We start from the raw sequence: 26,542 nt of genomic DNA, 5'->3' as shown, positions 1-26,542 counted from the left end.
GCAGATACAATGGTTTGCTTTAAGCAAAACGACACCACCATCCTGTTTTTGCTTCAATGAAAATCAGATATTGTGTCATGGACCTTTTCCCAGCAAACATTCTGTTAATTAGTCGATTTAAGCTTCTCTATTTTTAATAGTTTAAATATAAGTGCAAGATAGGCAGCGGAGCAACAACAAAGTAAAGTCAGTTGACCATGACGAACCAATCAGCTCTCAGCCTTTTGCTTCGGATCTGCCCTGATTTTAGCCGACAATGCTGTAATTATCTGTTTTGATACACTCCACATAGATTATATTTGGAGACACTGGGTGATCATGTCTTCCACAGTGAGCTCATATTTGTCTGTAAGCATTGAATTTCCTGAGGAAATGACTGATGTCTAACTCATTTTTGCCCCAAAAGCAAACATGCACAGTGGATTTAGTTGTTATTTTTCCTGTTTAAACTTTTTTTAAAAGGGGAGGGGGGAGACAAGCTGTCTTAATAACAATGAGGAAAATGTTTTTTTGAAGACACATTACTGTGCCGAAACGTGCACTTGTATGTATAAATATTGCACTGCAGGATACACTTGAAAAAGGCAGACACATAAAAAATAATCCAAAGACAATGGGCATGTGGGTAAAGTCAGAGCCAATCACTTGCAAACACTGATGTAACAATCATGAGGAGAACACAAGAAACACACAAGACAGTCTGGCAGTGGCTGACAGGAGTGTGCCGAATATAAAATGAATGGATCTGATACAACACGAGTGAATGTAACCAACAAACAAGAAACTACAGCAGGTAAAGACAAACAGAAATATGACACAAGCAAGATACAACATATAAAGGAAGATCTGCCCACAAAATACACAGGGAGAAAAATCACAAATTATGACACCAAACAATAAATAAAGAAAAACTGAACAATGAATGAAAGTCCAAATAGTACAAGATGATAGTGGAAATTATGCTCATGATGATGTTTGTTTCGATTGTGTTGTGACGATTGGTCACATGATCTGTTATTCAGCTCAGCTGTAAATACTTTTCTAATTGAGCTCAGTGAACCTGAGTAAGCTGCAAGGTGGTTGTTGTTGTTCAATTTTGAATAAGTAAGTAATATCAGTGTTTTCATCTTTTTCTGCTTTGTTCACAGCAGATGAATGCTGTGCACTATGAACAAAGAGAAATTAGAAACAGAGGAAAGATGTGCCTCCTAAAAGAAGAAACGGCAAAGCTCAGGAACAGGTGGAGAAGATCCTGGTTATGTTAATGGATGATTACTTCTGCCAGAGTCCCTTAGACCAAAATCCCATGCAGGTTAAAAATAAAAAGAATCTGTTGTTTCTTTGATCTGAAAACTGGAGAAGAAACAACAACATCAACAGCAGATAAATGAAGGAGCACATCCATTTGAGGAAGTGTTAAGCACTGTTGCCTCACAGACCTGAGTCTGCATGTTCAAGACATAAATACAAGTCAAGTGACCTTTCTTAACTTAACATGCACAATGAATGTGTATTTAAAGAGAAAAAGTGAAGATTGCTGCATCGGGTCACAAAATATCAATTGCTTTTCTCGTTAAATACACATTTATTTGTCCTTTCGAGCTTATAAAGGAGATGCCCTTAAACCAAAATTTAGTGATTTCTTGAGACAGTATCCCGCAAGTCATATTTCCAAAGTCAATGCACATCACATGTCTGTCAGTCAGTCTGACATTATCTAAACTAAATGGGACAGTGGTACATAGTACATACATTAGTTAATTGCTACAAGCCAAATACAGTCAGGCCAATAGAGAAAATAAAGTGTTTTAGCTTTGCCTACTCAGTGTTGAATGAAGTAGTGATGTAAGAAAAGAAAAGAAAATGATTGGCCAAAATGAATAGGGGCTCTCTACTTTTAGCTGTTTCTGATAATCAAGTTTGTAGATACAATATATCACAATTCTGAGAAGAAAACTATTTTAAAATTGTTCATGTATTCTACATTTCACATCACAAAGATATACAGTATGTGAAAAATATCTGTACAATAATTCTGTGCCTTGACAATTTTCCGTACTACTTTCTGTAAAAGGTGTATATTATTTTCTTTATATATTATATATTTTAATGGTTATTTTTATGATTATTGTTATGTTTTCCTTTTATTTTCTTATTGTATATTGTCTACTATGTATGGGAGCCTGGAAACGAAAAATCAAAAACATATATTAGAAGTTATTTCATTATAATGAGAGAGTATCTCATAATTATGTCATATTTATCATCATATGACTTACTATCTCATAATAATGAGATAGTAATCATCACTTACTAATCATCACTTACTAATACTTTTATTTTTCAATGTTCACTTCCCACAGTGTAGGAAAGTGTCATCTAACCGGATCGAAAAGCAGCTCTATGTTCCGCGGTGCTGTGTTTCTCAGTGGCCCCGCCCCCATGTTTGATACGTTTTTGCTGACTACGAACACATGATGAGGCGTGTTTACACCTGCAGACTCCGACACAGCAGACAGTCCTGTCCGTGTGTGTGTGTGTGTCAGTGACAGGGACAGGGACGTCTGTTGTCCCGGCTAAAGACAAAGGCAGCGTGTCTGTGGGGCTATTGTTTCTCGGACACTGAGCTGGGAGTTGGTAAGTTAGTAAATCTTTGTTTTTTTCTGTGTGACGTCAGGGACACTTTGGAACACTTCCTTAGCAGTGGATGCTAGCTTAGCATGCTAATATGACTGGGATCCCAGGTTAGCAACACTAGCAGCAGCACCCGAGCAGGTTAATGGTAAATGCTATAACGAGAACTACCAAAGGCACCGTGACAAGTGTGTCAATGGTACACGAACAGCACCGGCGTTGTGTCGAGTTCTGCGTGTGTCTGACAGGAACGCGGATAACGACAACCTCATAGTTTTTTTGGCACGCTACGGCTTGAAGGCGATAGTTTTTGACATGTATTAGTGATGATAAGTGCTCAGAGGACAGTAGTTTATGTTTTGAGTTACTTAGCGACTAGTAACGTTCTCGTTACGAACATTTCTGGAGACAAATTCTGTGTGAGTTTGTTGGCCAGAAGTGAATTTATGAGCATAATATGTAAACATTTAAATGATTAAACCCACAAATGTTCTACAGGACATTCTATGACGGGGCTGATTGTGGAGCTGCTGATATGTCCATTTGCCACAATGAAAGTGGCATGTATAAAATACACATTGTTCAGGTGAAATTCACCCAAATATAACATGAGAACCACCATTGTATCTCCACTAAATAAAATAAACAGGTGGTGCATTTTTCATCAGAGCTGGTTATATAGTTGCCGAGATTTGCATCCCCAATTTTAGCTAGAAAGTGAAAATAATTTTTATGTGTAAGAAGACCTCTAATTTTTTTCAGATTTCTTTTACACTTTATGGACCAAACAACAAATCAATTAAATTAGACCTTGACCAGTTGCAGGACATGAGCCTGTTGAGTTTATCCTCAGAGAATACGTGCAACTTTGTAGGGAGACACATGCTGTATATACTTCTGCGTAGTAGTTGCTCTTAATGGTTAACATATGGGTTCTCTAATATTAAATTGGTATATCCTAATGCTGATGTGTACCAGAGAATGCTTTTGGTGGAAAATAATGCAGTATTTACACATCATACTTTGCTTGTCAGCTTTAAGAAGCCCCTGTGAGGAGGAAAGCATCTTCTACCACAGGCTCTTTCTGAGGAGCTCTTTCTGCCCACCATGGATGAGACAGATGTTGAACGTGAGCTCTTTTTTTATTTCTCTTTGATTATTTTATTTGTCTTTGATTTTAAGCAGCTTCTTCTGTAACTCTGTTATGGTTTCCATTCTAGAAGTGACCCTGGCTCTTCTAGATGCAGCCACTGATAAAGACCCAGAGGTCCAGAGGCAGGTCAGAAAGTCTATGCTAACCCTGGGAAAGCTACAGCCAGACCGAGTGTTAGCCATGTGTCAGGACTACCTCCTGAAACACCCAAAGGTAAAAGCCCAGAATACACCCCCGCTATGCATTTAAACACTTCAAAATGCCTTGGTACTCCTGCTGTTATCAGTATTTCTTCTGCACATTACCAAGACCAACGTAAATAGATCGTGTTGCCCTTTTCACAGAAGCCAGATAAGCATTAACCACATGCCCACAATTGTGCAGTCAGTAATCATGTCTTGGAACAATTCACTTACATGCAGTAATCAGTTGCTGTGGCTGTGCCATGTGATCTTATTGTCCACATTCAGCCTGAAAGCTGCAGGGGAAGTCCCTCCTGCTTTTGATTTCCTGAAGCAGGATTGTAAAAGCTATACCTACATGTTTGTGCCTTTACAGTAGATTTGTTTTGACTCAATTAACCTCAGCTAACAATAGTTCACTTCTAATCTGTTAAACCTGATTACTCTTTAATGGCATCTCAGAGCCTCTAGCATGTGGTTCACCACACAATAATTGCATATAAATGCATACATTACTATCTCACACATATACAAGATGTAAGTATTGCTGCATGAAGGAGTTTGAAATTAATTTCACCAGTATTCACATTTGTTTTTCCTTTTCGTAAAAAGCAAACAAAAAAACTTTCTTGAGCATGCACAATATTATTGCAATACAAAATGGCAGAATTTAATTTTCTATATCTACACACCAACATTTGACCTGCACTGGCTTAAAATAAAAAAATATATAAAATAGAAGAACACCAGTCTCCCTACAATCCAAAACATATCAGTTACAGTCACAGTCCTTGGTCTTGTGATTAACAGATGATTACACTGAGGAAATGTCTTGTCCTGTTTTATTGACATGGTATTTAATGTACCATGTCATATTTTTCTCTGTATCTGTCTGTATGATCTGTTCAGTAGATTGTATTCCTTTTTGATGGAAGTGAAAACATACAATGTATTGTACGTAAAACATTCTTCTTCTTCTTCTCCTCCTTCAGTTGGTCGTGAGCCACAGAGTTGTGATTCTTCAGACTATTGAGCTGATTGCTGGCTGCAGGATAGAGGAGATCAGTTCCCCCAGAATAAAAAGCATAATCTCTCTAGCATCAGATGAGATGACACGATCAAAAGTAAAAATTTGTCAATTAGTATTCTTTTTTATTTATTCATTTTTAATGATCTCAGTGAACAGATGATAAATGATGTTATGGGATTTTCAGGAGGTCATCCCTGACTGGCAGCAGGCAGCCAGTAATATCTTGGTTGCTGTTGGTAACAAACATATCAACGACGTCATGGAGGAGATACTAAACAAGTTTCAGCCGGGGGTCCTTCCTCATTTCTTTGTCATCCAAACACTGGCCAATCTCTCTGATTCCAATGGTAAGAAATTGCTCGCATTCACAACAACACACACTCAGAAAATCAGTGATTTGTTCACAAACCTTGGTTTTTTCAGGGGCTGTCTCTGTAAATGACAGTAGTTGCTACCTAAAAGCATTGTAACATTTTGTCTTTGAAGATACTACTATTTTAAGGTCTAATATGTCAATTAGGATTTCACTAGTTCTTACCAAAAACCTTAACCATTTTTTTGTAATTTTTTAAAAGTTTTTTACATTCTGGAGAAGAGAGTGGTAGGTTATTATATGCTGTACTAATGTGTGCTGTTCTGTGTTCCCTAGTTTATGGCATGGTGCCCTTCCTGAATGCTATTCTTGGCACCTTGTTGCCCATGTTGAGCATGGCTAAACATGATAACATGAAATGGGCCTTCTCTTCTGGTAAGAACAACTGTATCTGTACTACATCAATTTTCTCGCTCCAATGACATTTATTTTTCAAAATAAGCAAGTTTCCTCCGTCATCTGGCAGTATTTTCAAAATATTGTTTCTTCTCTCCATAATTTCCTCTTTTATTCCTCTCCCTCCAGCTCTGTGTCACTTCAGCGACAGTATATTAGAGTATCTGGCCAATTTGGACAAGGCTCCAGATCCCACAGTCAGGAAAGACACTTTTTCCAGTGAAATCTATGCTGCTTATGAAATTCTCTTTAATAATTGGATACAAAGCAGGGAGTCTAAGGTAAGGTCATATCAATTTTGAGGATTGATGTCTTATGATAGACAGAAAACCCTGTGGCCTCAAAAATGGCTCAGCAGTCACATTTTAGGCATTATTGAGGAAAGTAAATTTATTACAGAGGCCATCTGTGTCTAAGGCTTGACACTGTGACCTTTGGATACACAGCATGTTGATGATTGCTGTCCTTTTGGAATACTGTAAAAACTACACTGTTAAATCACCAGCAGTTATTTTATTCATTATTTCACTTCCTGATGAAGTGATTGATCCACAGTCTTTTACCCAAAGTTGCATTGTATTCCAGTATATTACACATTAACATTGGCATCCCTATGTATTCAAACTAAGAGTTCAATATAAAAGTCGATATACACTGGAAAACAAAATAAGGATAGTCCTTTATTTCTTTTTGATAGTCAATTCTACTTCCTAATAAGAAAAATACAGGTTTATAATGACATGGCCGCAATATTAATGTTTGAATAATGGAATAAGTTTAAATGCCTTTTTTTAAATGACTGATTTTACTTGTTCCTTAATCTCCACCACCAACACTTAAGTGGAAATCAGATTTATTCATGTCAGGATATTAAGACCTTTGTTGCACCATACAAAGATCTGTGTTAGTTTGCGGAACAGACAAAGACTGTTTCATAATATTTCATTATCTGAAGGAAGTCTCCCCTAATGGTGCTTAATTGTTTTGGTTGATCATCACATGACATCCTGTCTTTCTGTGTGTGTGTGTGTGGTATTTGTGTTCTAGTTGAGGTTAACTGTGGCTGAGGCAGTTGGCTCTATGTGCCATCTGATGGCCAACGACAAACTGGAGGAGCAAATTCCCAAACTCATTCCCACCATGCTTTCGCTATACAAGAAAAACAATGAGCACTTCATCATCAGCAAGGTTTGTATGTAATCTAGTATGATTGAGCTACATCATTGTTATAGCAACAGGTAGAGAATCATTATCTAAAGGCATCCATCATAGGACAACTGTTTTTCCAGCTTGGTGTGTATAATATACAGTTTATTGCCGGTATGTCAGCTCTAAGGTGCAAAATTCCAAACCACAATTGAATTGAAACATTGAATTTTTTTTTTGCACATTTTCTTTTCTAATATGATACGTCTTCTCCTTAACTCATTTACAGTGTTATTGTCTAGATCAACCTCATTTCTGGTTAAAACTTTTTTCTAAAACAACTCTAAAGTCACACACTTAATGTAACATTTTCAGAAGGGTGAGTGTGTTTTCTTTTTTTCTTTACTCAGAGTCTGTGCCAAGTGCTTGATGCCTCTGTCAACATGGGCAGCAGAGTGCTGGAGACCCAACTCGACAGTCTGCTCCTTGCACTACATCACCAGGTAAACATTACTTGAATAAATACTGCACATTTAAATTTGCATGGACCACGTGACTGGTGCTTGATACAGATGTTAATTAAAGGTCATGGTAGTAGCAATTTCCCTCCTTTTTTATCTAGAGACACATTGACCTGACCTGTCCTTTACAGAACAATGACATTTATTAAATATTCAATGCAGATTGATTAACCTAATTTTGACATGTAAAGTTGATCACTTGAAAAGACAATCATGGTCAAATGAAAAAGGCCATGCCACATATGTTTTTTTTCCATTGTTGTAAAACATGTTTTTCGTGTAGTACAGCAAATGGAGAAGTTGCTCCATTGAAGTATCAGAGAATATTTCAACAGGACAGATTTTAGCTGTTACCTTTGGGATGTTGTCAAGTCAGAAATTGAAAAAATAACACTGGGTGTGCCGGGTGACAGACATTGCACAAACCACAAGCATACAAGGCTTATTCACCATACTACAGAATAACAGGTGTACCTGGATCCATCTGGTCTGACCACTGATAGTTGCTGCTTCCCTGTGTAGCACTTTCTATCACTTGACTCAGTTGCTATCATACAAACTGTAATCAAAACTCTGTCTCTTCCTGTCCAGAAACGGAACAGTTCACCATAAAACCACAAAACTGTTCCTGGATTATTCTGTCTCAACTTCACCTTTGTCAACTGACTGTCAGAGGATCACTGTTGTCAGATGTTTTCATATCCTTGTGTGTCAGCTGACATTTGGCCTGATGCCTTTTACTGTTGCAACATTTTACCACAGTTACTCTCCCAGTTATGTTGGGCACAGATAATATTTCACTAGGAAGTTACAGCACCAGCAAAATTTAAAGTGGGCACATTCTTAAACAGGGCTTTAATGTATCATTCCATAATTAAACAATTAACTGTAACTGTATTAACTTAAAACACAAGCTGTTGAATGCAAATGTTGGCATTGAAAATGTGGCCTTTCATTCTCAGTTCTTGTTTCTAGTTTCGATTCATATTGAATAGGAGCTCCTTGTTGCACTGTAAATGCCTCATGTTTGACCTGATTATATAAAAGGAACATGCGTGATCAGTGATAACCAGAACTTATTTTGTTTGACAGTGTATCGTTTCCTTTGTCTACCACAGGCGTCTGCCCCCATTGACTACAATAACCCTCCTACTGTCAAGAACCACAATGAGGTCCTGCGCTGCTTCAGCTTATTAGGTACTGAGGTTCCTCAGTTGGTGCTTCTGTTATTATCTGTCTAATGATCATCGACTGTTGTTGATACTGTTTAACTGTGCTGTTCTCTGCACAGTAATAGAGAGAGGCTTTTGGTGAATGTTTAAATATATTTTATGTGAAGCTGAATGTTGTCAACAGCATGAGGCTTTTCTATTTGTTGTAGTTCTGTGGAGTCACAAGAATGGTAATGAGCTCACCCATTGGATAATCATATTAACTGTGACATTCAGACAACTTAAGTCTCTTTCTCTCTTGTGTAGCAAACTCCTTCCCAGACCGACTGGTTATGTTTGTACTTCAGAAGTTGGAAAACAGTAATGAGCGGAGTAGGATGGGCTCCCTGGCTGTCCTTCGCCACCTCATCAACTCCACCAGTGAGAAAAACAACAACACACACTTCTCAGATCCACTTATAACTTATTCTAGAAAAGAATGTAATTAAGCCTGAATTATATCAAGGAATCTTATGTCACTTGTTATAATTGTTTATTATTTTTTCTTGTTTTAATTTAGTCCTAAATTGTTGTGTCTTTTAGCTTCTACAATGGAGAACAAAAAGTTGCTGATTCTGGCCAGCATCAGACAACCAATGGCTGACCACAGCAACAAGGTAACACATAATGTACACACAAAGACAGAACATTAGCCATTTCCTTCTAGTCTTTATTTCTTTGAATTGAGATACTTTTTTTACCAAACAATCTGGTTTACTTGAAGAGGTCTGTTGACATTGTCCTGCACTGTAATTCTGTTTCTCTGTGTCCCAGGTGAAGAAGCGTGTGGTCCAAGTGATCAGTGCAATGGCTCATCATGGTTATCTGGAGTTAGAGGGAGGGGAGTTACTTGTTCGATTCATAGTTCAACATTGTGCCTTACCTGACACATACCAGGTAACTGCATCTGTGTGATTACTATTCAACTCACTTGGGTTGCTTATTTGATTGTATATATTATGGGTTGCAATTAATTTTTCCATCCTCTCAAATAAGCGCAAAATTAAAGGAAACCAATGACTGTACGCAAGCACAAATGATGGCATAGTTAAACTCGAAATATGTTCAGACTTGAGGGACTGCTTTGTTTGGAGGGACTGCTGATGATTTGTAAAGTATCTAATCTGTGCTGTATGTGTCTTCAGCGTGACGAGAAGCCCACAGATCCAGAAGAGGTGACAAATGAGTCCCTGAGGACAATGTGTGACAACACCCTTCATCTCCTGACCACCACTGTGGGACGTCTAGCTGATGTATGTATACTATCGCCATCTGTCTGGTTTTCTAATTTGTGGGTAAATAATCCATGTTACCCTAATCAGTTAACTGCTCTTGGAGTTCAATTGTTATCACTTGTTTTCTTGTATTTATTTAAAAAGGATGTATATTATATTGCTGAGATACCTAACACATGTGTTTTGTTTCCAGGTGCTCTGGCCCAAGCTGCTGTACTATTTAACCCCTTCCCAGTACAGCAATGCCACCACTCCTCTGTGTAAGAGTCTGATAGTACTGGGCAACAAGAAGAAACAAAACCAGGAGCCCAGCTGTAACATAAACTTTACACAGGAAGGTAAATATTTACTGACAAAGCTGGCCTACACTGGCTATAATCAATGAATGATTGAATTTGATTCACTGAAAAATGCAGTATCATGAATTAACTATAACAACAAGTGAGTCTCTTCTGTAGAATCAACACTTTGGTAATGTTAACTTTTTCTCCTCCAGTCAACCTCCCTTCTCCTCAAACACTAATGATCAGACTGCTGGTAAGTAAAGCAAACTGGCTTATGAGTTGTGACGTCTTTGGTGCCAAAGGCAAACACAGAGGCCAATGTTTGTGGAGTTTAGAACCCAACCCATGTTTTAGACTAGCTACTTTTTCTGGTAATCAGGGCTAATTTTCTCTAAAATACTTCTGTTAAAAGTCTCTTCTTACTTACTGTGATGTTTCTTTGTTGCTGCGTAGTTGATGGCAGTCTGCTTATCCACATGTGTTGTGTCCTGGGTTGCGTTTGTGGTCCTAGGTAAATGCAGCGTTCCCATTCAATAGCAGAGGTCATGGAGCGCCGTCCCTGTCTCTCCTTCAGATCCTCGGTATCAACATTCACCCCAACACAGAGATTCTCTGGGAGAAAGAGATACCTGCTCTGCTGAGTATACTAGATGGTATGGAGATATGAACGTGGTCTGTGTAAATCTTATCATATCTATGCTTGATAATGTATTAGAGAACGTGATGCACCACTACTGTTTACTACTGCCACAACTTGAAGGCCTGACTTTTCTGCAGTGGAGTTCATAATCTAATAAGAGGGAGGAATGGTTTATTGTGTCCTTCTTTCTTGTTGTTTCTCATGTACAATATCTACTGTCTCCTCCATTGTAGCATAATCTGAATTTGTGTACTATTGTTTTCAGAGTCTACATCACAGAGCCTGGATAAGAAGCACTGGGATGAAAAGCTGCTCAAGGTGAGCTTTTCCAAATGGGAACATACTGAATTCTCATTCACATCATAACATGTCAGTGTTTTGTTGTTCACTGTGACATGAAAATATTAAATCTGTCTTTTTCTGAAATGATCTCCAGTTCTTGTCTAAAACCCTGGCGACTATTGATGATGACAAGTGGGTGTGTCAGTTGACAGGCGAGGCAACGCGTTATCTCTCCACGTACAACAACGCCTTAGAGGAGAAGGTAAAATGCTTTTAAAACCTTTATTTCTAACACAAGTCAGGAGTCAGCTGATTACGAGTAGCTTCTTTGGTTTAGTTACAGTCATGCCATGTGACATTACATTTATTAATGCTTTGTCAAGTTGTTAAGCCCTCAGAAAGAAAAAAAAAAGATGTTGTTTAACAGTAGTTACCATCCTCTGGGAGGTGTGATCTCCTAAAATATGATCATCTCTTGACACTGCCACAACTTTCTCTTCTAAATCTCAAAAGGCAGAGGGAGCTAGTAGTTTTATAAAATATGGAATGATGTTTAGTGTTAGTGGAACCTTAACCCTGTAAAGTGGCCCACTACCTCACACGGTTACAAAACATTCATAAGGAAAAATAATATATGTACTACCAGTGTTAGAATCTATATTACACATTTTAAATAGTTTTTTTTAACTGTCTGTTGTAGAAGTTCCTGTATCAGTGTATAGGAGTGACTCTTCAACAATGTTTCAACAAGGAGGTGGTGAAAAAACAACTGCAGGAAGTCCTGCTCACAGCACGACACAATGACGCCTTGGAAAGAGAGGTACACTGTTGTCTTGAAATTACATGTTGTTACATGTTTTAATTTGTGGACGGGTACAATTAAATCTGTTGTGTCTTCTTTCAGGGAGTTGCATTAGGCGTTGGTCTGTGTGCCAACAGCCACCTAGAGGGAACTCTGGCTAAGCTGGATGAGTTTGGCAAATCAGACGCCTTCAAGAAGTCGCCAAGCATTTTCAACCTGCTCAAAGTATTAAGAAGTTTCTCAGTATTTTCCAATGGCAAATTCTTTACAGATATCACTTGTTTTCTTCAGTTCTTTCGGCATTACCTGTTCCACTGTCTGTTTTCATCTCTCTCTCCCTTCCTTTTCCGCAGGAACGTAATGATGTTGAGGTAGAGAAGGTGAAGAGCACATTAATCCTGTGTTATGGTCAAGTGGCTCTAAACGCTCCTCCAGAAAAGATACTAAATCGCATTGATCAAGACATCCTTCGCTGCATCAGCAAACACTTCAATACCAAGGTAATGAGAACGCTATTGTAACATCACATGGAGACACCTGCTGTTCCTTTGACTTTTTCCATTAATAGTGATGCAATTATTATATTTTAAGGTTAGATTACATTAGATAGTGTGCGATTATTTGCAGTTATTTGATCAACAGGTCACATTATCATAACATGATTTTTCTGAAGATGTGTGATTTTTGTCCAATGCAGAAGGAACCTCTTTACAGTGGGTGTAACAGTCACATTTTACATGTGGTTGAGTCAGCAGCAAAGTAGACAACTAGACGATAGAACTTTACTTGCAGGTATTGGCCGTGTTTTGATGTGAGCTCATGACTTTATCACCTCTATTTCATACAGGTTCTGGGGATAAAAGTAGAGACAAAGGTATCATCACAGGAATACACAAGCTCTCTGTGCTGTCCTCTGATATTTGCCAGTTAACTTCTGCTTTTTTCCTCATGCTTTTCTTCTTTACTTTTTTAAATTGTCTCACTGTGCCGCCCAATGGTGATGAGATCATCATTAAAAACTTTTGGAAAAGACTTCAAATCAAGAAAACACTGCTTGATAAAATAATACAACTATTTTAACTTTTATTGACTTTAATCATTTGGTTGACTTAATCAACTATATTTTGTCATGGTGGATGATGAATTTAAGATCATAAATGATCCCTCTTTTTAAATCGACCACCCTATCTATCAGGGTGGTGGACCACAAGTTTATTTTATGTTTTCTAAGTCTTGAGTAAAACCTTTGACTTTAGTTGTGTTCTTCTGTGAAAATGCCCAGCCTCAGTGAAATGTAGCTCAAGTATGATACACCTCTATAAATCTTACTACTCAGTGTAGTACAGTGGCAATGATCGGCTTCTAACTGTTTTGTTTTTTGCTGCCCTTTAACAAACCAGTTTGACTTAAATTTAATCAAGAAGCTCTTTTCTGAATGACCCACCACAATTATTTTCTGATAATCTTTATTTCGACATGATTTACACACTGGATTCTAGACATCTTTCCTTTTTGGTGGACTGTTCTGTTAATGCTCACCAACGTCTCACCCTCAGCGTGAAAGGACTTTTGTAATTTCTAACATCTGTTCATGTCTCTAGGCTTCAATCGCTTCTGTCACTTCTTTGACAAGAGCCTGCTGGTGATTTCTTGTTGAACCAATCTCTAATCATACAACTCTGATTTCTAACTTCTCTCCATCCATAGGCATGGAGGATCAATCTGTGACACTGCACTCAGATTGATTTGATTGATAGACTGAGTGGATTGATTGACTTTTATATTGCTGGAATGATTCTAGATTGTTTTTGCTTGCTGAGCAATTTGTAATAGTTGCATCTGGTAAAGGAGCTGCTTTGCCTTGTTTGCATTCCTGATAAATTAGAAAATGCAATTATACAATTTTGTTCACGCCTACTTTTCCTGTTGACCCCAATCTTTGCATCTATCTACTGTATGTCTTATCATTTTTCCTGTTTTATTTCTTTGTTTCTGCCTGTGTGTGTGTGTGTGTGTGTGTGTGTGTATATATGTGTATGCCTGTCTCTGTGTGTGTGTGTTGCTTTAATCCAGGACCTGACTATGAAACTGAGTTTGATTCAGAGTGTAGGCCTCATTGCCAGAGCCATCAGTGAGTGTGTGAAGAAACAAGGCTACGTCTTCTCCCGCAAACAGGAGCTCATCACTGTTATGCTGGTTTGTATAAAGATAAATAAACTGTCTGTTTTTAAAACATTTAATAGATGTACATGTATGTAATTGCAATGGAAATTATTTTTTTGATATCTTTGATTCTGTTGTTAATATCCACCCTGTACAGGATTTTATAAAGGCAGAGCCAGCTGATACATTACGGACTCCAGTACGCCATCTTGTGATGACCACTTGTGCCAACTTATTGTATCCTTCACTTCACTAAACCAACTTGACTCTCAGTGCTGTCTGAAGGCTTTGATTTCCAGTTTAACTGAATAATAATTAGTACAAAATGTTACATTGCATTAGTCAATGCTCAGTTTGATGATGCTTAATAATTTAGCTGATACGTAGTTTACATTACAATGGTTTCCAATGATGAATTCCAACTACAGAAATTCACACAGCAGACCCTTATCAGATCACATATACAGTATACAAACTCTGAATGGCTTAATATCAGAATCAGGACTGTGTTCTTCACATGTCATTGTCTTTGACCTGTAGTCCTTCAGACCACTGGATCCTGTGCTGAGTGAGAATGAGATCTTTGACCTGCTAAAGGTGTGTGTCAACAGTGTTTTTTCTTTGCCACCTGAGACGCACACTCCAGAGAAAACTAAAGAAGAAGAGATACTTGACCCCAAGAAGAGAAAGGTAAAAGACTACCAATAAGGTAACACTGTATTTGTTTTCCCTCATATCCTGTACATTGTCTCATGCAGTTGTGCATTTTACACTCGCTAACCGTTTTCACCAGGATTTGCATCCTCTGTCAGTCTGACTGTATCCCAGAGTCAGGATATTTAAAGGGTTTTGGAGGCCTTTCTCTGCTGATACATAGAGCTGACCTTTGGGAGGACTGCATAGTTGAGTTGTCAGTCCTCTGTCCCAGTCAGGTTAGGCACAGCGAAAATACACCAAGGCCTTTGTGATTAGAGAGTTGCAGCTGGCACCGTCCTGAGTTGTTTAGGTTTTTGTTTAGGAATGTAAGCTGCTAATTAGAGAAGGCCGAATAATATGTTTTTCTTCACAATGTCCTGGTAAATCTGCACAGGCATTATACAAAGACACGATGGCTGCACTGCAGGAGCTGCTGAAGAGTGTATTGGCCAAGGAGCCCACGCCTGATGGCCTGCAGAATGTCTTCAAGGTGAGGCCTGGTGTTTCAGACACACTGGTTCTTTATTAATGCCATAATATATATATTAGTGGAGTGGTTTAGTGGAGGGACCTCATTCTTCCCCAAGTGGGGAAACTTGTTTGCCACCAAACATACCAAACTACAAACAAGCAAATGAATAAATAAAAATACATTAGCAAAGTGATCTACATCATAAAAAAAAAAAAACCTTAATGCTGCTGGTAACAAAGTACCTTTAAAATGTTCAGAGGAACACTGAGGCAGTCAATAAAATAGCTTTTAAAGCCCTTTGAGGAGCATAGTATTTTTTAGTTTGTTCTTCATTCTCTTTTTTTGTGAGAATGCCTCAGTCTGGGTTGATATGAAAAACTTTTTTGATTGCTGCCTCCTTTGCAAATGCACAGCATAAAGGGGATTTGGGAGGAGATTATCTGATAAAAGACATGTAAATGGCTCTTGCTAATGTCAAGGGATCTCAATTTCCTCACAAAGAAGTTTAGTTTTCTGTTTTGCAATTTAGTTTACCTTTCTGAGAGACACTGAGATATTTGTAGCTTTCAACAGTCTCAACCTTTTCACCCTGATTTCATTCATTGTTTCCCATTTTTAGGTACTAACAAAGCTTCTGTACAACTTGATAAACACAGAGACCATCCTGTTCTTCTGAAATATATTGTTTTGTTGTGAGAGAAAGTAAAAACATGAAGTTTCTGAATCCTTCACTTCCTCCTATCTGTTTCTTCTCTCCTCTCTCCTTGGGTTGTTTCTCATGAATCTCCTAACATTAATATTGCACAGTTTTCTGTTGTCTGACACATGGTGTGTATTGGTGTGTATTGCTATGGTTTGCAGCACATTGAATCATGGTTGAGCTCCGGACAGGACCACCAGAGAGAGAGAGCTATCATAGCAACTGCTCATGTTCTGTCCTACTACCTGGATAACCTGACTGTCAAGGTAAACACACACACACACATATGTGCACACATGTTCTCTGGATTCAGTCATGACTTCTACATATTAAACCATGCTGATGTTCTTTGTTGCCACTTGACATTTTGATCTTTTCTGTTGTTTTTATTGCCCAGAACATGGTTTCATTCCACAACTTTGGAGCTCTGCTTGGTCGACTGTCTCCTCGCTGTTCTGACCCTCACCCCGCTGTACGCCCTGCTGCTGTTGACTGTATATACGCGCTGCTTTATATACAGCTACGTTATGAAGGTCCTTTTATTACATTTCTCTGGCTCAGATATCTGTCAAACTGTCATTCTAACTCAAACATACAAGGATTTGTTTTTGTCAAGCTTGCGGTTTCCACTAGATTTTACATTTTAAAGCATTTCCTGTTTTTTTGTGTAGGTTTTGCACTAGATTATAAGGATGAATCTGTTGACGGTCTGTTGACCCTAAAAGAACAGCTGGAAAACCCTGACCACTCTGTTCTCTACAAGACCTGCTCTGACCTCACCAAGGTATATCTTACTTCTTACTACTCAACTTTTCAAGTTATTGTTAAATAATCATATTGTTGCATTCATCAAAGACAAACCTTATTCATACATAAATGTTGTGTTTTATCTGCTTAACTAATGTAATACATTGCTTCAACATATTTAACAACCTGTACAGTTGGACTGTGTGTGACTGGCTTGTTTCCTTGTGCGTGTCAGGTGATGAGTAAACGTCTGCCTCAGCAGCAGCTGGCAACGTTGATCTTCATGTTGTTTGAAGGGCTCGTCGACACTCAGACAAACTGTTGCAGAGCTTCATCTGTCATCCTGAACACACTGCTGAAAAACAGAGGAGCGGGACTACAAGAACTGGTAACACACATACGTCAACACACTCATTTAGTAGTGTTAACACAGAATTTGTTTTAATATCGGCATAGGCCAAAAAGACAATCCAATATGCTTATAATATGCTTATATGGTGGTGCACACACACAAAATACGTTTTCTGTCTGTCTGTGTTGTTTGGTGTATCAGGTACCAGAGATGTTGGAGGTGCTCCATACACGTCTGCAGAGCATCACGGAGGAGCAGGTCTGAGCAATTAGCACCCATATTTATCATTCCATGGCTTTGTTTCAGTCACTTCTGAGTGCTTGTGAATACAATGTGCGACCTTTTTTCCATGTTGTTGTGTTAAAAGCCACACAGAATCTTCTGGAGCTTATTGTAATTTAAGTATCAGCTTTTATGTGGGGCTTTTTTCACAGATCACTTGTGTCTTACTCAAAGAATAAATTTGGTGTGGTCCTTGTGTTCAGGTGAGAGTGGCGGTAGGACAGACGGTGCTAATCCTGGCTTCACAGCATCTACAGACTGTCATAAATGCACTAATTAACCAACCACTCCCTTATGACAGGTATATAATGTTTCTATACACTAAATATCCAAGTAGATAAAATCATGTATTAATGCCATGTTCATGTATATATTAATTATTTTTGACAAATCATTCTGCGCCATATGTTTTTAAGAAGAAAATGGTTTAAACTGTATATATGCAATGTAGTAAAATTAATATATTTTTATCTGTCTGTCCAGCTGGACCAGTGAAATGTGGATGGCCTTGGGGGCAGATCCTATTGTAGCCAATCAGATCATAGAGATGGTGATGGAGAAGCTCCTGATCATGGCGCCCTACATAGACAAAAAGGAGAATATGATAAGAGGAGGCTCAACAAAGATGGCCACAAATCAGCCACTGGCCGTAAGTTATAGACACTCACAGGCACATTACTGACTATAGTGGTGTTTATACACAAAGACATACATATTCCGTGTAATAGAAATAAGTAATAACTGCAATGTAACAAGTGCCTTTATAAGTTTAAGTTTGCTTCAATTATTAGCCTTTTCTCAATATGTGTCACAGCTACTGTATAAAAGATGCACTAGAGCAGCAGTTCCCTACCAAACACAAATGACAGATTAGATTTGATGCTACTGTTAACATGTACATTTGTGCCTGTGTGTGCTTTGTTCCCAGATGACATGTGGTCTTAAAGAGCTGTTATTAAATGGCCAGAGTCAGGAGCCGGCTGTCAGCCAGTTTCCTCAGCTCTTTTCCTGTCTCATTGTCAGAGTAGGAGCAAGTGTCGGAGTCTCCGCACCAAGGGACAACAACACTAAATCCACAACCCCCATCCATGTAGCAGGGTAGGCATCTTTGCCTTTTTGTCTTGTACAAAGGTCTAATCTTGGGTGTGGAGTAAAATTGATTGGTCAAAATGTCTTCTTTTTTTTGGTTCCAGGGTCGCCACTGATGCTCTGAAAATCTTGTTAGCACGAGCCCAATTAGATGAGGTGATGAAACGGATGGATGAGGATAATACCTGGGACGCAATGAGAGAACCAAACACACACATCTCTGGAATTACACTACTAGCGAGGTAGAGACACACTCACATAAAGGGAGATGGATGCATTATGACACCCTTGTTGCATGTACACCATATACTGTGCTTTTTTGTAATATTGTAAGAATTATATATGATACAAACTGCCTATTTTAGTGCAAAGATCATCAGGAAAAAGTATGCTATGTTCTTTCAAACATGTTTGGACCTTTTAAGAAGACAACAAATTACTCTCAATTATTGTCCCTTTTTTTAGTTTTTCTCCTGTATTTTTCTTGTGAAAATATGCCCCAGTTATATATCATCTTCATTAGTTTAGCTGGTAAAGGGAGTCCTCCTCATTATCAAATCTGGCCCTTTTGGACACACCCGTTCCCATCAGTACTCATAAATAATCATGACCTCTATAGTGACCATTCAGCCATCACTGAGAAACCCTATGTTGTATTTGTAAAGAAACACATTATGTAACATTAAACTGTGAATAACGTTATGTTAAATAAATTATATATATATTGTGTTAACCTTTTTTTTTTTTTTTTGAATTTCAATTTTCTTCAGGCCGCAGCCCACACTTTGCGAAGCACTGCTGTAAAGAGTTGATGTAAATATGAATGTGGTTGTGATTTTTCTAAAGGGCAATGGCTAAACATGCTGGTCCCAGGTTGCCTGCCATTCTGGAGTGTCTGTGTCCCTCCCTGAACAACATCTATGAATGCCAGAGAATCACCGTCACTGCTTTTTTCTCTGAGGTGAAACCCCTCCTTTAACCTATGATTGTTCTTTAAAGGCCGAGAGCCTCAAGTACCTCTGTCAAATAACTAAGCTGTAACTGCCTTGAATTTTATGGCTTATCTGTCAATATCTTTGTCCTGTTTTTAAAGTTATGAAGTGAGTATGAACAATCAGTATTGTGACATTATCCTTATTTAATCCATGATGTGTTTGCTTTTTCTTTGTCATTTCTAGCTGTTGAACCATCATGTGGTGACAGAGCTGATGTTGATAGATGTTTTAATGAACAACATGATGGAGAGGATATCGGACCCTAGTTGCACTGTCCGCATGCTGGCTGTGCGAGGGCTGGGAAATATCGCAGTGGGATCTCCCGAAAAAGTAAAACACACACAGGATTGCACATCATTTATGTGCTACTATATACACACAGACAACTGTAGCTGTTCTGTCACTCACAGCTTTCTCCCTATCGTTTTCTTCCCCCTCCAGGTGAATAAATATGCCAAAGAGCTGCTAGCAGCCATGAGTTCTGGCATGGAAGAGAAAGATGATCCAGGTAAAATGACAGCAAACTAATCGCATCTTGATTTATTGCAGTGGTTGCTGAAGACATTTATCATGTTAGTTATTCCATATGTTCAGCCACTCATCCTGGATTGATTATCACTGATTAAAATATTCCTCTTTATTTTTCTCCAGGTAAACTGATTACTCTTGAGGCCATGTCAGGTCTGTCCAAAGTTCTCCTGTACCTGGACAAGAAGAATGTCCACTTACTGGTGGTGTACATCTTCATGAAGATTAAACCATTCTTGGAAAGTGTAAGTTTCTTGTTATAATTCCAGATAAAACCCACTTTTTTAAAAATGATACACTACCATTTCTCAATTCACAGTACAATCATCTAATGAGCCCTTTATATTTCTATAACACTCACTCAATATTATTTTGTATTTCTTAGTCATATTTGTTTTATGGATGTTATTGAAAACATCCAATCCAGTTTATGGAGCACAACACAGTTGCCCAAAGTGCTATACAGTAACATTAAAATAACATTAAACACAACTAAAATAAGCAAATAAATACTACGTCAAATACATTAAAACACAACATCTCACACTCACAGGGCTGTAAAAAATAGACAAAACAGCTCACACTGTGTCAAACGCCAAGGTGAAGAAGTGCAAGCTTTGAAAACAGGAAGTAAGGGGCCTGTCTAATGTTAATTGGCAACTCATTCCAGAGTTTGGGAGCCATGGCGAAAAGACCGATCCCCTCTGAGCTTCAGCCCATCATCAGATATTACACTTAAGTAAAGGGTGGAGAAAAAATGCATTTGGGGGAAACAAAAAATTAAAACTTCAGACTAATGCTACAATACGAGGCTAAATGTACAGTATTTGTAGATTCTGAGTTGTTCTCTAGGTGTTTTTCCCATGAGGTGAAGCTGTATTTCTGAGTGTTCACCTTAAAAAAACACAACAATGACAGCATCTTGTCTACTCATTCAGGAGAATGATGAAATCCGCTGTGCCTCCATCCACCTAATGGGGAACCTGTCCAAATTTGGCTCTGGAGAGCAAGTGTTTAAAGACCAAATCCACAATGTTCTGGTCAGTCTGCTGCTCCACCTGGTGGACCCGAATGCACATGTGGTTAAGGTAGGAAATTTACACCCACACTCACACACATGCTGTACTTTCCACATACATGTACAGATTTACCACTACATGGTATTTTCCAGGCGTGCAAGTTTGCGATGCGTGTGTGCGCTCCTGTGGTGGGATCAGATCAGATCACTACCATGTTTCAGAACCACCTCCACGATGACAAGAGCTTACACTACGGAGAATTCATCAATGACCTCACCAAGTACCTGGTAAGATGCACACATTACGTTATATTACATGTCATTTAGCAGACACTTTTATCCAAATTGACTTACAAGGGAATTAAGTTATAACCTGCCAGGGGTGGAGTTGACCCGCTGACCAAGATGTCTCTGCACACAGGGGCAATTTTGGCTATATTGTTTTATGATCTGTACCTAAATGTCCAATGTATAGGAATATTGAGGCTTTTCTGGACATATATATTTGCATACCAGAAAGGACGTTTTCATTTGCTCTGGCTGACTGCTGTAATAAGATGACGCAAAACTCTGTACATAAGCATATGAAAAAAAAACTTTTTTTTAATGTGATTACACACTTATGCAAACATACTTATGGGTAGTTTATTCAGTTTCTGCAAATACCCACTCTTGATGTTTGAGTGTGAGTTTCATGTTTTTGTAGATCCAGGACTTTCCAAGCATGCTGAACTTCTACCACATATCGGTCATCCAGTTCTTCAAGAGCAACTGGCCTGAGGTCAGAGCAGCAGCTGCCATGTTCATAGGTATGACTGCATCAACACCTTTATTGAGGAAAAGAAAATGCTGCTCATTTCAGCCACAACCTTGCAGCTTTATAATACCACACAGGCCTCTTGCATACAATCTTATTAAAAATGTTCACCATACTTTCACCTGTAACCTGTGCTTAGTTGAGATGTGGTGTCTTGTCTCTGGCAGTAGAAACCAGATGCTTCCATTCAGTTTCAGAGGAAAAAAGGGAATATTAGGCTCAAGTGTGATAAGAGTGGCCTGTGTTTGTCCTAATATTTCAAGGCAGCTGAAAAAAAAAAAGAAAATGTCAATTTATTCAGTCACATCAGTCCATTCAAAATGCCAAAGATTGCATAATTTGACAGATGGAAAATTCATATTTTTACATGAGCAAGGCCAACAACAATGTTAGTGGTAGCCTTGGTGGTATTTGTTACACAGCAATGTTTTTGATATGACCTGATAGTAATCTGTGTGTGTTTGTTTTAATCAGGTTTTCTGCTCAGCAACCTTTCAGAGGAGCATTTCTCCCACCTCAATACGGGAACCATCACTAAAGGTGACTGAAACGGAAAGCCCTCATTTTATTTTCTTCTTCCTATAATATATATTTTCACCAGGCTGCACACTGAGAGGTGTAATGCTGCCCTCCACAATTTGAAGTTTGTAATCACACTTCAATGTTTTCCTTAATTCTCATCCTCCAGACAGTTCCCATATTCTCCAACCACTTCATTTTCTTACAGCTGATGTTTTCTGTCCACTGGTTTTAACCGCTCTGATGTCTGTGATGTGTTCATGCACAGGTTTAGTGATGCTGCTCCAAGATCCAGATCCAGTGGTGAGAATGAAGGCTGCCGAGGCCATGGGACACTTCCACTGAAACACACACACACAGATCTACACACTAGTATTTTTTACACAAACATGCAGATCCCATCGCTGAAACATGTAGTCATTTATAAATAAATAAAATATTCCAAACTACCCAGCTGAAATGTTGTTAGGAAACCTGTGCGGCCAGAAGCCAAACTGTTACATTTACCAGTGTTACAATTTTCATATAGATAGATATATTTAGGCATTAGCAGCTTGTATTAGCTTCTTTTGTTACTTTAAACTGGTACTTGAAAGGAAGTGTTAATATTTTAGTGACCAAAGACTGTGCTGCTCTTAACAGATTGACTGTAACATTTTGTGTTCAGTCTGTGACAATGCCAGAAATAGACAGTGTTCCATTCAGGAAATAGACCACACTTCAAAGAGTTTTAGAAAAAAGTATAGTTTAGTTTATTTAGATCAAGGGTCTCAAACTAAAATGACCTGGGGGCCACTTTTAGAGTCTAGTCTGTAAGAAAAAAAGTCAAACCTTTTGTGGAAATCAGCTGTTCAGCGTGAAACTGAATCACCATATCAAAATAACGATATTTCATAGACTTTTGCAGTGAAACAAGAGGTAATTCACAATAAAAAAATATATATATTTGTGAACATTAATCTGTAAATAAAAATAAATGAAAATGATTGGGGGATCACAAGTGGCCCACAGGCCGCAAGTTTGTGACCTGTGATTTAGATATTATGACAGGAAGCCACAAGTACATGACCGTATGTAAATCCTGCTGTCCTTTAATCAGCTTGGAGCTTTGTCCCCCACCTTTCATCACGATAAACGTCAAGATTTTAGATGTGTTTAGGTACAGTATGTATGATGTATTTATATGATTTCATTTAAAAAAAGACAGCTAAAATGATAAATGCACAAGAACTACAGAACAGCAGAAATGTCCTCTATGGTTCGCAGCTATGAATGGAGGCTGTTATTAAAAAGAATTTAGTGTCCAGTTAGTCCGGATCATCTCGCCAGCACTGACCAGTTTTAGTGTCTCTCACAGCCGGACTGATAGTTACTGTTGCACCTGATGTCAGAGCTTCAGTTGAAGTTTAAAAAAAATAAATAAAAAAACATCCCACATCCAATTGTAAACCATAAATAAGCTGTTAAATAAGCATAAATCACTGCCACTCACCACACAACCTTTCAGCTCCTAAATAAACGTCACACTGACTCGTTCACCGGTCTGTCAGTTTCACATTATCGACACACGTGGATCTGTGCAGCCACACACACATTTATTCACTCATTCTTCTGAACCAGCCATACAGACCCATGTAAACAGGCCGTGTTAGGTAGTCAGAACAAACCTGTGCAGCCATGCTGAAGACAGTTTGTGCCAAATGTCTGTTGACGTCCTGTAATATAATATAGCAATGAGTTTCATTTTTGATTTATGGCCCTCACTGTCTTTTCAGTGTAATAATTAATGTAGTTTTAACAAACAGTTGAGGGTTTACAGGCCTCCTAATGTAAATATGAATGTTTATTTATGTTGGGAACGCAAACTGGTTCTTAAATGTGTCTTAAGTTGAATTAACTTGGCCACATTTGTCTGAAAGTGTCATTCATGGGTTTTGTGTTTCTATTGCACTTTGAGTTCCTGATGTAGAGTTACTTTTCACAGCCCGTGTGGAGAACAGTTTTCTAATAATGATAACAATAATAATAATGATAATAATAATAACAATAGTAATAATGTGATCATTATGGGTAAACAAACAACAAGCTGCTTCGTTTGTTCTATAAACAGGGACTCTCAGCTTCTTGCACTTTCTGTCACAGTTTAATTTTGGGTGAATGGAAATTGCTGTTAAAAACTTTTTACCACTGATGGGGAATTTACATGTCATTTTTCTCTTTCTTTAATTTTTTACCATGTTGAATGTCGGTGTGATATTAGTATGTATGACACGTGGAGGTACGGCTTCTCCAAACTATTAATGTGTGAATGTGTTCAGAGTGAGTGTTAAAATGTTCATGTTCCACAACAAAGTGGAATCAAATGAAGAAATAAACATTAAGTCAAAGATGATTTTTGATTTAAATGTTTTCATTTTAACTAATAATAACCCATGTGGTTATACAGACGTTAATAGCAGACAAAGACGGGTAATGTGACAGTTATTTGGTTTGTAAATGAAATAGAGTTTATCTAAACTACACTTCTCTGACTCAAATCATTTCCCTGCTTTTTTTGTATTCCGTGTGTTTCTCTGTGTCTCCACATGGGTGCAGTAGAGAGCCATGTTTTATGATAATGTCAGCTTTTATCTCGGTCCTTGAAACCATGAAAAATCTTTGAATGAAACCAGCACGATATAATGCTGTATTTTATTAGCCAGCAAAGAAATTTGTCATTTCATTTGACACAGGTCAAGTCGCTCTGGTCTGTCTGTCTGTCCTGATGCTGTGTGTCTGTGGGTATTTGTTGCCTTTCTTAGTTTGTTAGTCTGTTCTAAGTGCAGCAGTGCAAATATGAGTCTCTGCAGCTTTTATTTAAAGAGCTTCAGTTACAGACAGACGGCAAATAAAACCCACTGTGAGCATCAGACACCAGGACAACACCATATCAACAGATATTTTCTTTGAGCTGTGTGTTGGGTTTTACTGTATCTTCTGTTCGTGCAGCGTGACGTCTCTCCCCTTCTACCACCAGAAACGTCCCTACTTATCATCTCTAGATCATTACAGCATTTAATTCTCCCAAACCAAAGTGCAGATCCCCTCAGACAGTGCCGTTTGACTGAATCAACCTTCTTTGACAATGACTTATAAAGCTGCAGTTCAGTTTTATGTGATTGTGTTCACACTCTGCTTTGCCACTCTTTGTGGGAGCCTTCCCACACTTGATTTCACCGTTGTTTATAATAACTACATATCTATGTTACTACATGATGTGGCGGAAGTCATGTGAGCATTTGATTTGCACGTTTAAAGCCTCAGTGTGTAACTTTTGTCACAAAAACACTGCTAGTGACGCTACCTCATGCCTCAGGGTGATCCAGCAGGAAAGACAACTCGAGGTCCATATTTCAACTGTTCTCTTCCAGCATTCATTCAGGTTTCTCACTACCTTATTCATGTTTCAGAGAACCGGGGATAATTCCTTAACCTTAAGGTTTCTCACTTTACTAGCCTAAGTCGCAATGTAAAATGAATCGGACACAGAGAGTCGTGTGGGTCTAACTGACTTTAAACTCATCTAACAATGGTTTAAATGTTACGGAAAGTTGTTTAATAGTTAAAAGTTACACACTACAGCTTTAAATCTGTTACCACCAGCCGCATTAGTGCCACCTAGTGGTGTTGACCAGTGAGTTGTGCTGGTCAGGTGATAAGTCTAGACTTAAAGCATCTCTCCAAGACCATAGTGTGCATTTTATTTATTTATTTATTTACTTATCTATCTTTATTTATTGATTGATTTTATGTTTACGATTGTAGTGATGATGACACAGACCAGGCCCAGTATTTGGATTCATGTGAGCTTAATATTTACTGGTGAGGGTTAATATTGAGTGGTGATAATTGATCTGTGTATTACAATTAAGAAAGAGTTAAAGTCCACTGTAAGATGATAAAACCTGTACTGTGTCAAAGGTCAGTTTGATGCCTCAGGGGGAGAAAGACAATGAGGTGTGAGCGTTTGTCTTAGACACTGAGTGTCAGTTCTTCTGTAGACCAAATGCTCATGTGGGAGGACGATCATACAGCACGACGACAGCGAGTGTTTCGCTATTCTGTGAAAATGAAATGCTTGGGGATCATCCCGCCAGCTGTTTCCTTCACACACCGTGGATTCATTATCTCAAAACAAATGCTTTTTTTTTTTTGCTGAAGTCAAATAATGGAGCTTTATTTTGAAAAGTTTAAAACATACAGACTTCATCTTTTGCATACATACACAATGATCTT

General features: G+C 38.3%; 1 protein-coding gene across 3 annotated transcripts; it reads left to right on the top strand.

The window, feature by feature from the left end:
* Positions 1-2,473: 2,473 nt before the first annotated feature.
* Positions 2,474-24,659, top strand: mroh1 (maestro heat-like repeat family member 1). Of its 3 annotated transcripts, none has more exons than XM_044034285.1 (45): positions 2,474-2,637; positions 3,689-3,763; positions 3,855-4,000; positions 4,962-5,093; positions 5,184-5,346; positions 5,649-5,747; positions 5,898-6,049; positions 6,816-6,956; positions 7,325-7,417; positions 8,554-8,632; positions 8,914-9,027; positions 9,190-9,263; positions 9,421-9,543; positions 9,792-9,899; positions 10,075-10,219; positions 10,378-10,418; positions 10,677-10,818; positions 11,071-11,123; positions 11,242-11,349; positions 11,788-11,907; positions 11,992-12,114; positions 12,243-12,389; positions 12,737-12,763; positions 13,963-14,085; positions 14,210-14,289; positions 14,601-14,742; positions 15,143-15,238; positions 16,082-16,186; positions 16,318-16,453; positions 16,592-16,704; positions 16,903-17,055; positions 17,221-17,277; positions 17,505-17,602; positions 17,785-17,950; positions 18,230-18,399; positions 18,495-18,632; positions 19,237-19,351; positions 19,569-19,715; positions 19,827-19,893; positions 20,037-20,158; positions 20,852-21,001; positions 21,085-21,219; positions 21,638-21,740; positions 22,223-22,288; positions 22,536-24,659. In XM_044034285.1, the coding sequence occupies exons 2-45, from the start codon at positions 3,742-3,744 to the stop codon at positions 22,610-22,612; spliced, it is 4,911 nt and encodes a 1,636-aa protein (XP_043890220.1). In that variant the 5' UTR covers positions 2,474-2,637; positions 3,689-3,741; the 3' UTR covers positions 22,613-24,659. The 3 variants fall into 3 exon arrangements, with proteins under 3 accessions (XP_043890220.1, XP_043890221.1, XP_043890222.1); XM_044034286.1 differs by having other exon boundaries at positions 3,669-3,763; XM_044034287.1 differs by lacking the exon at positions 12,737-12,763.
* Positions 24,660-26,542: the final 1,883 nt, after the last annotated feature.

This window comes from Solea senegalensis, linkage group LG9, assembly GCF_019176455.1.
Source record: "Solea senegalensis isolate Sse05_10M linkage group LG9, IFAPA_SoseM_1, whole genome shotgun sequence".
Lineage (NCBI taxonomy): Eukaryota > Metazoa > Chordata > Actinopteri > Pleuronectiformes > Soleidae > Solea > Solea senegalensis.
Note: the sequence above shows the minus strand (reverse complement) of the source record. Positions and strands in the feature narration are given on the sequence as shown.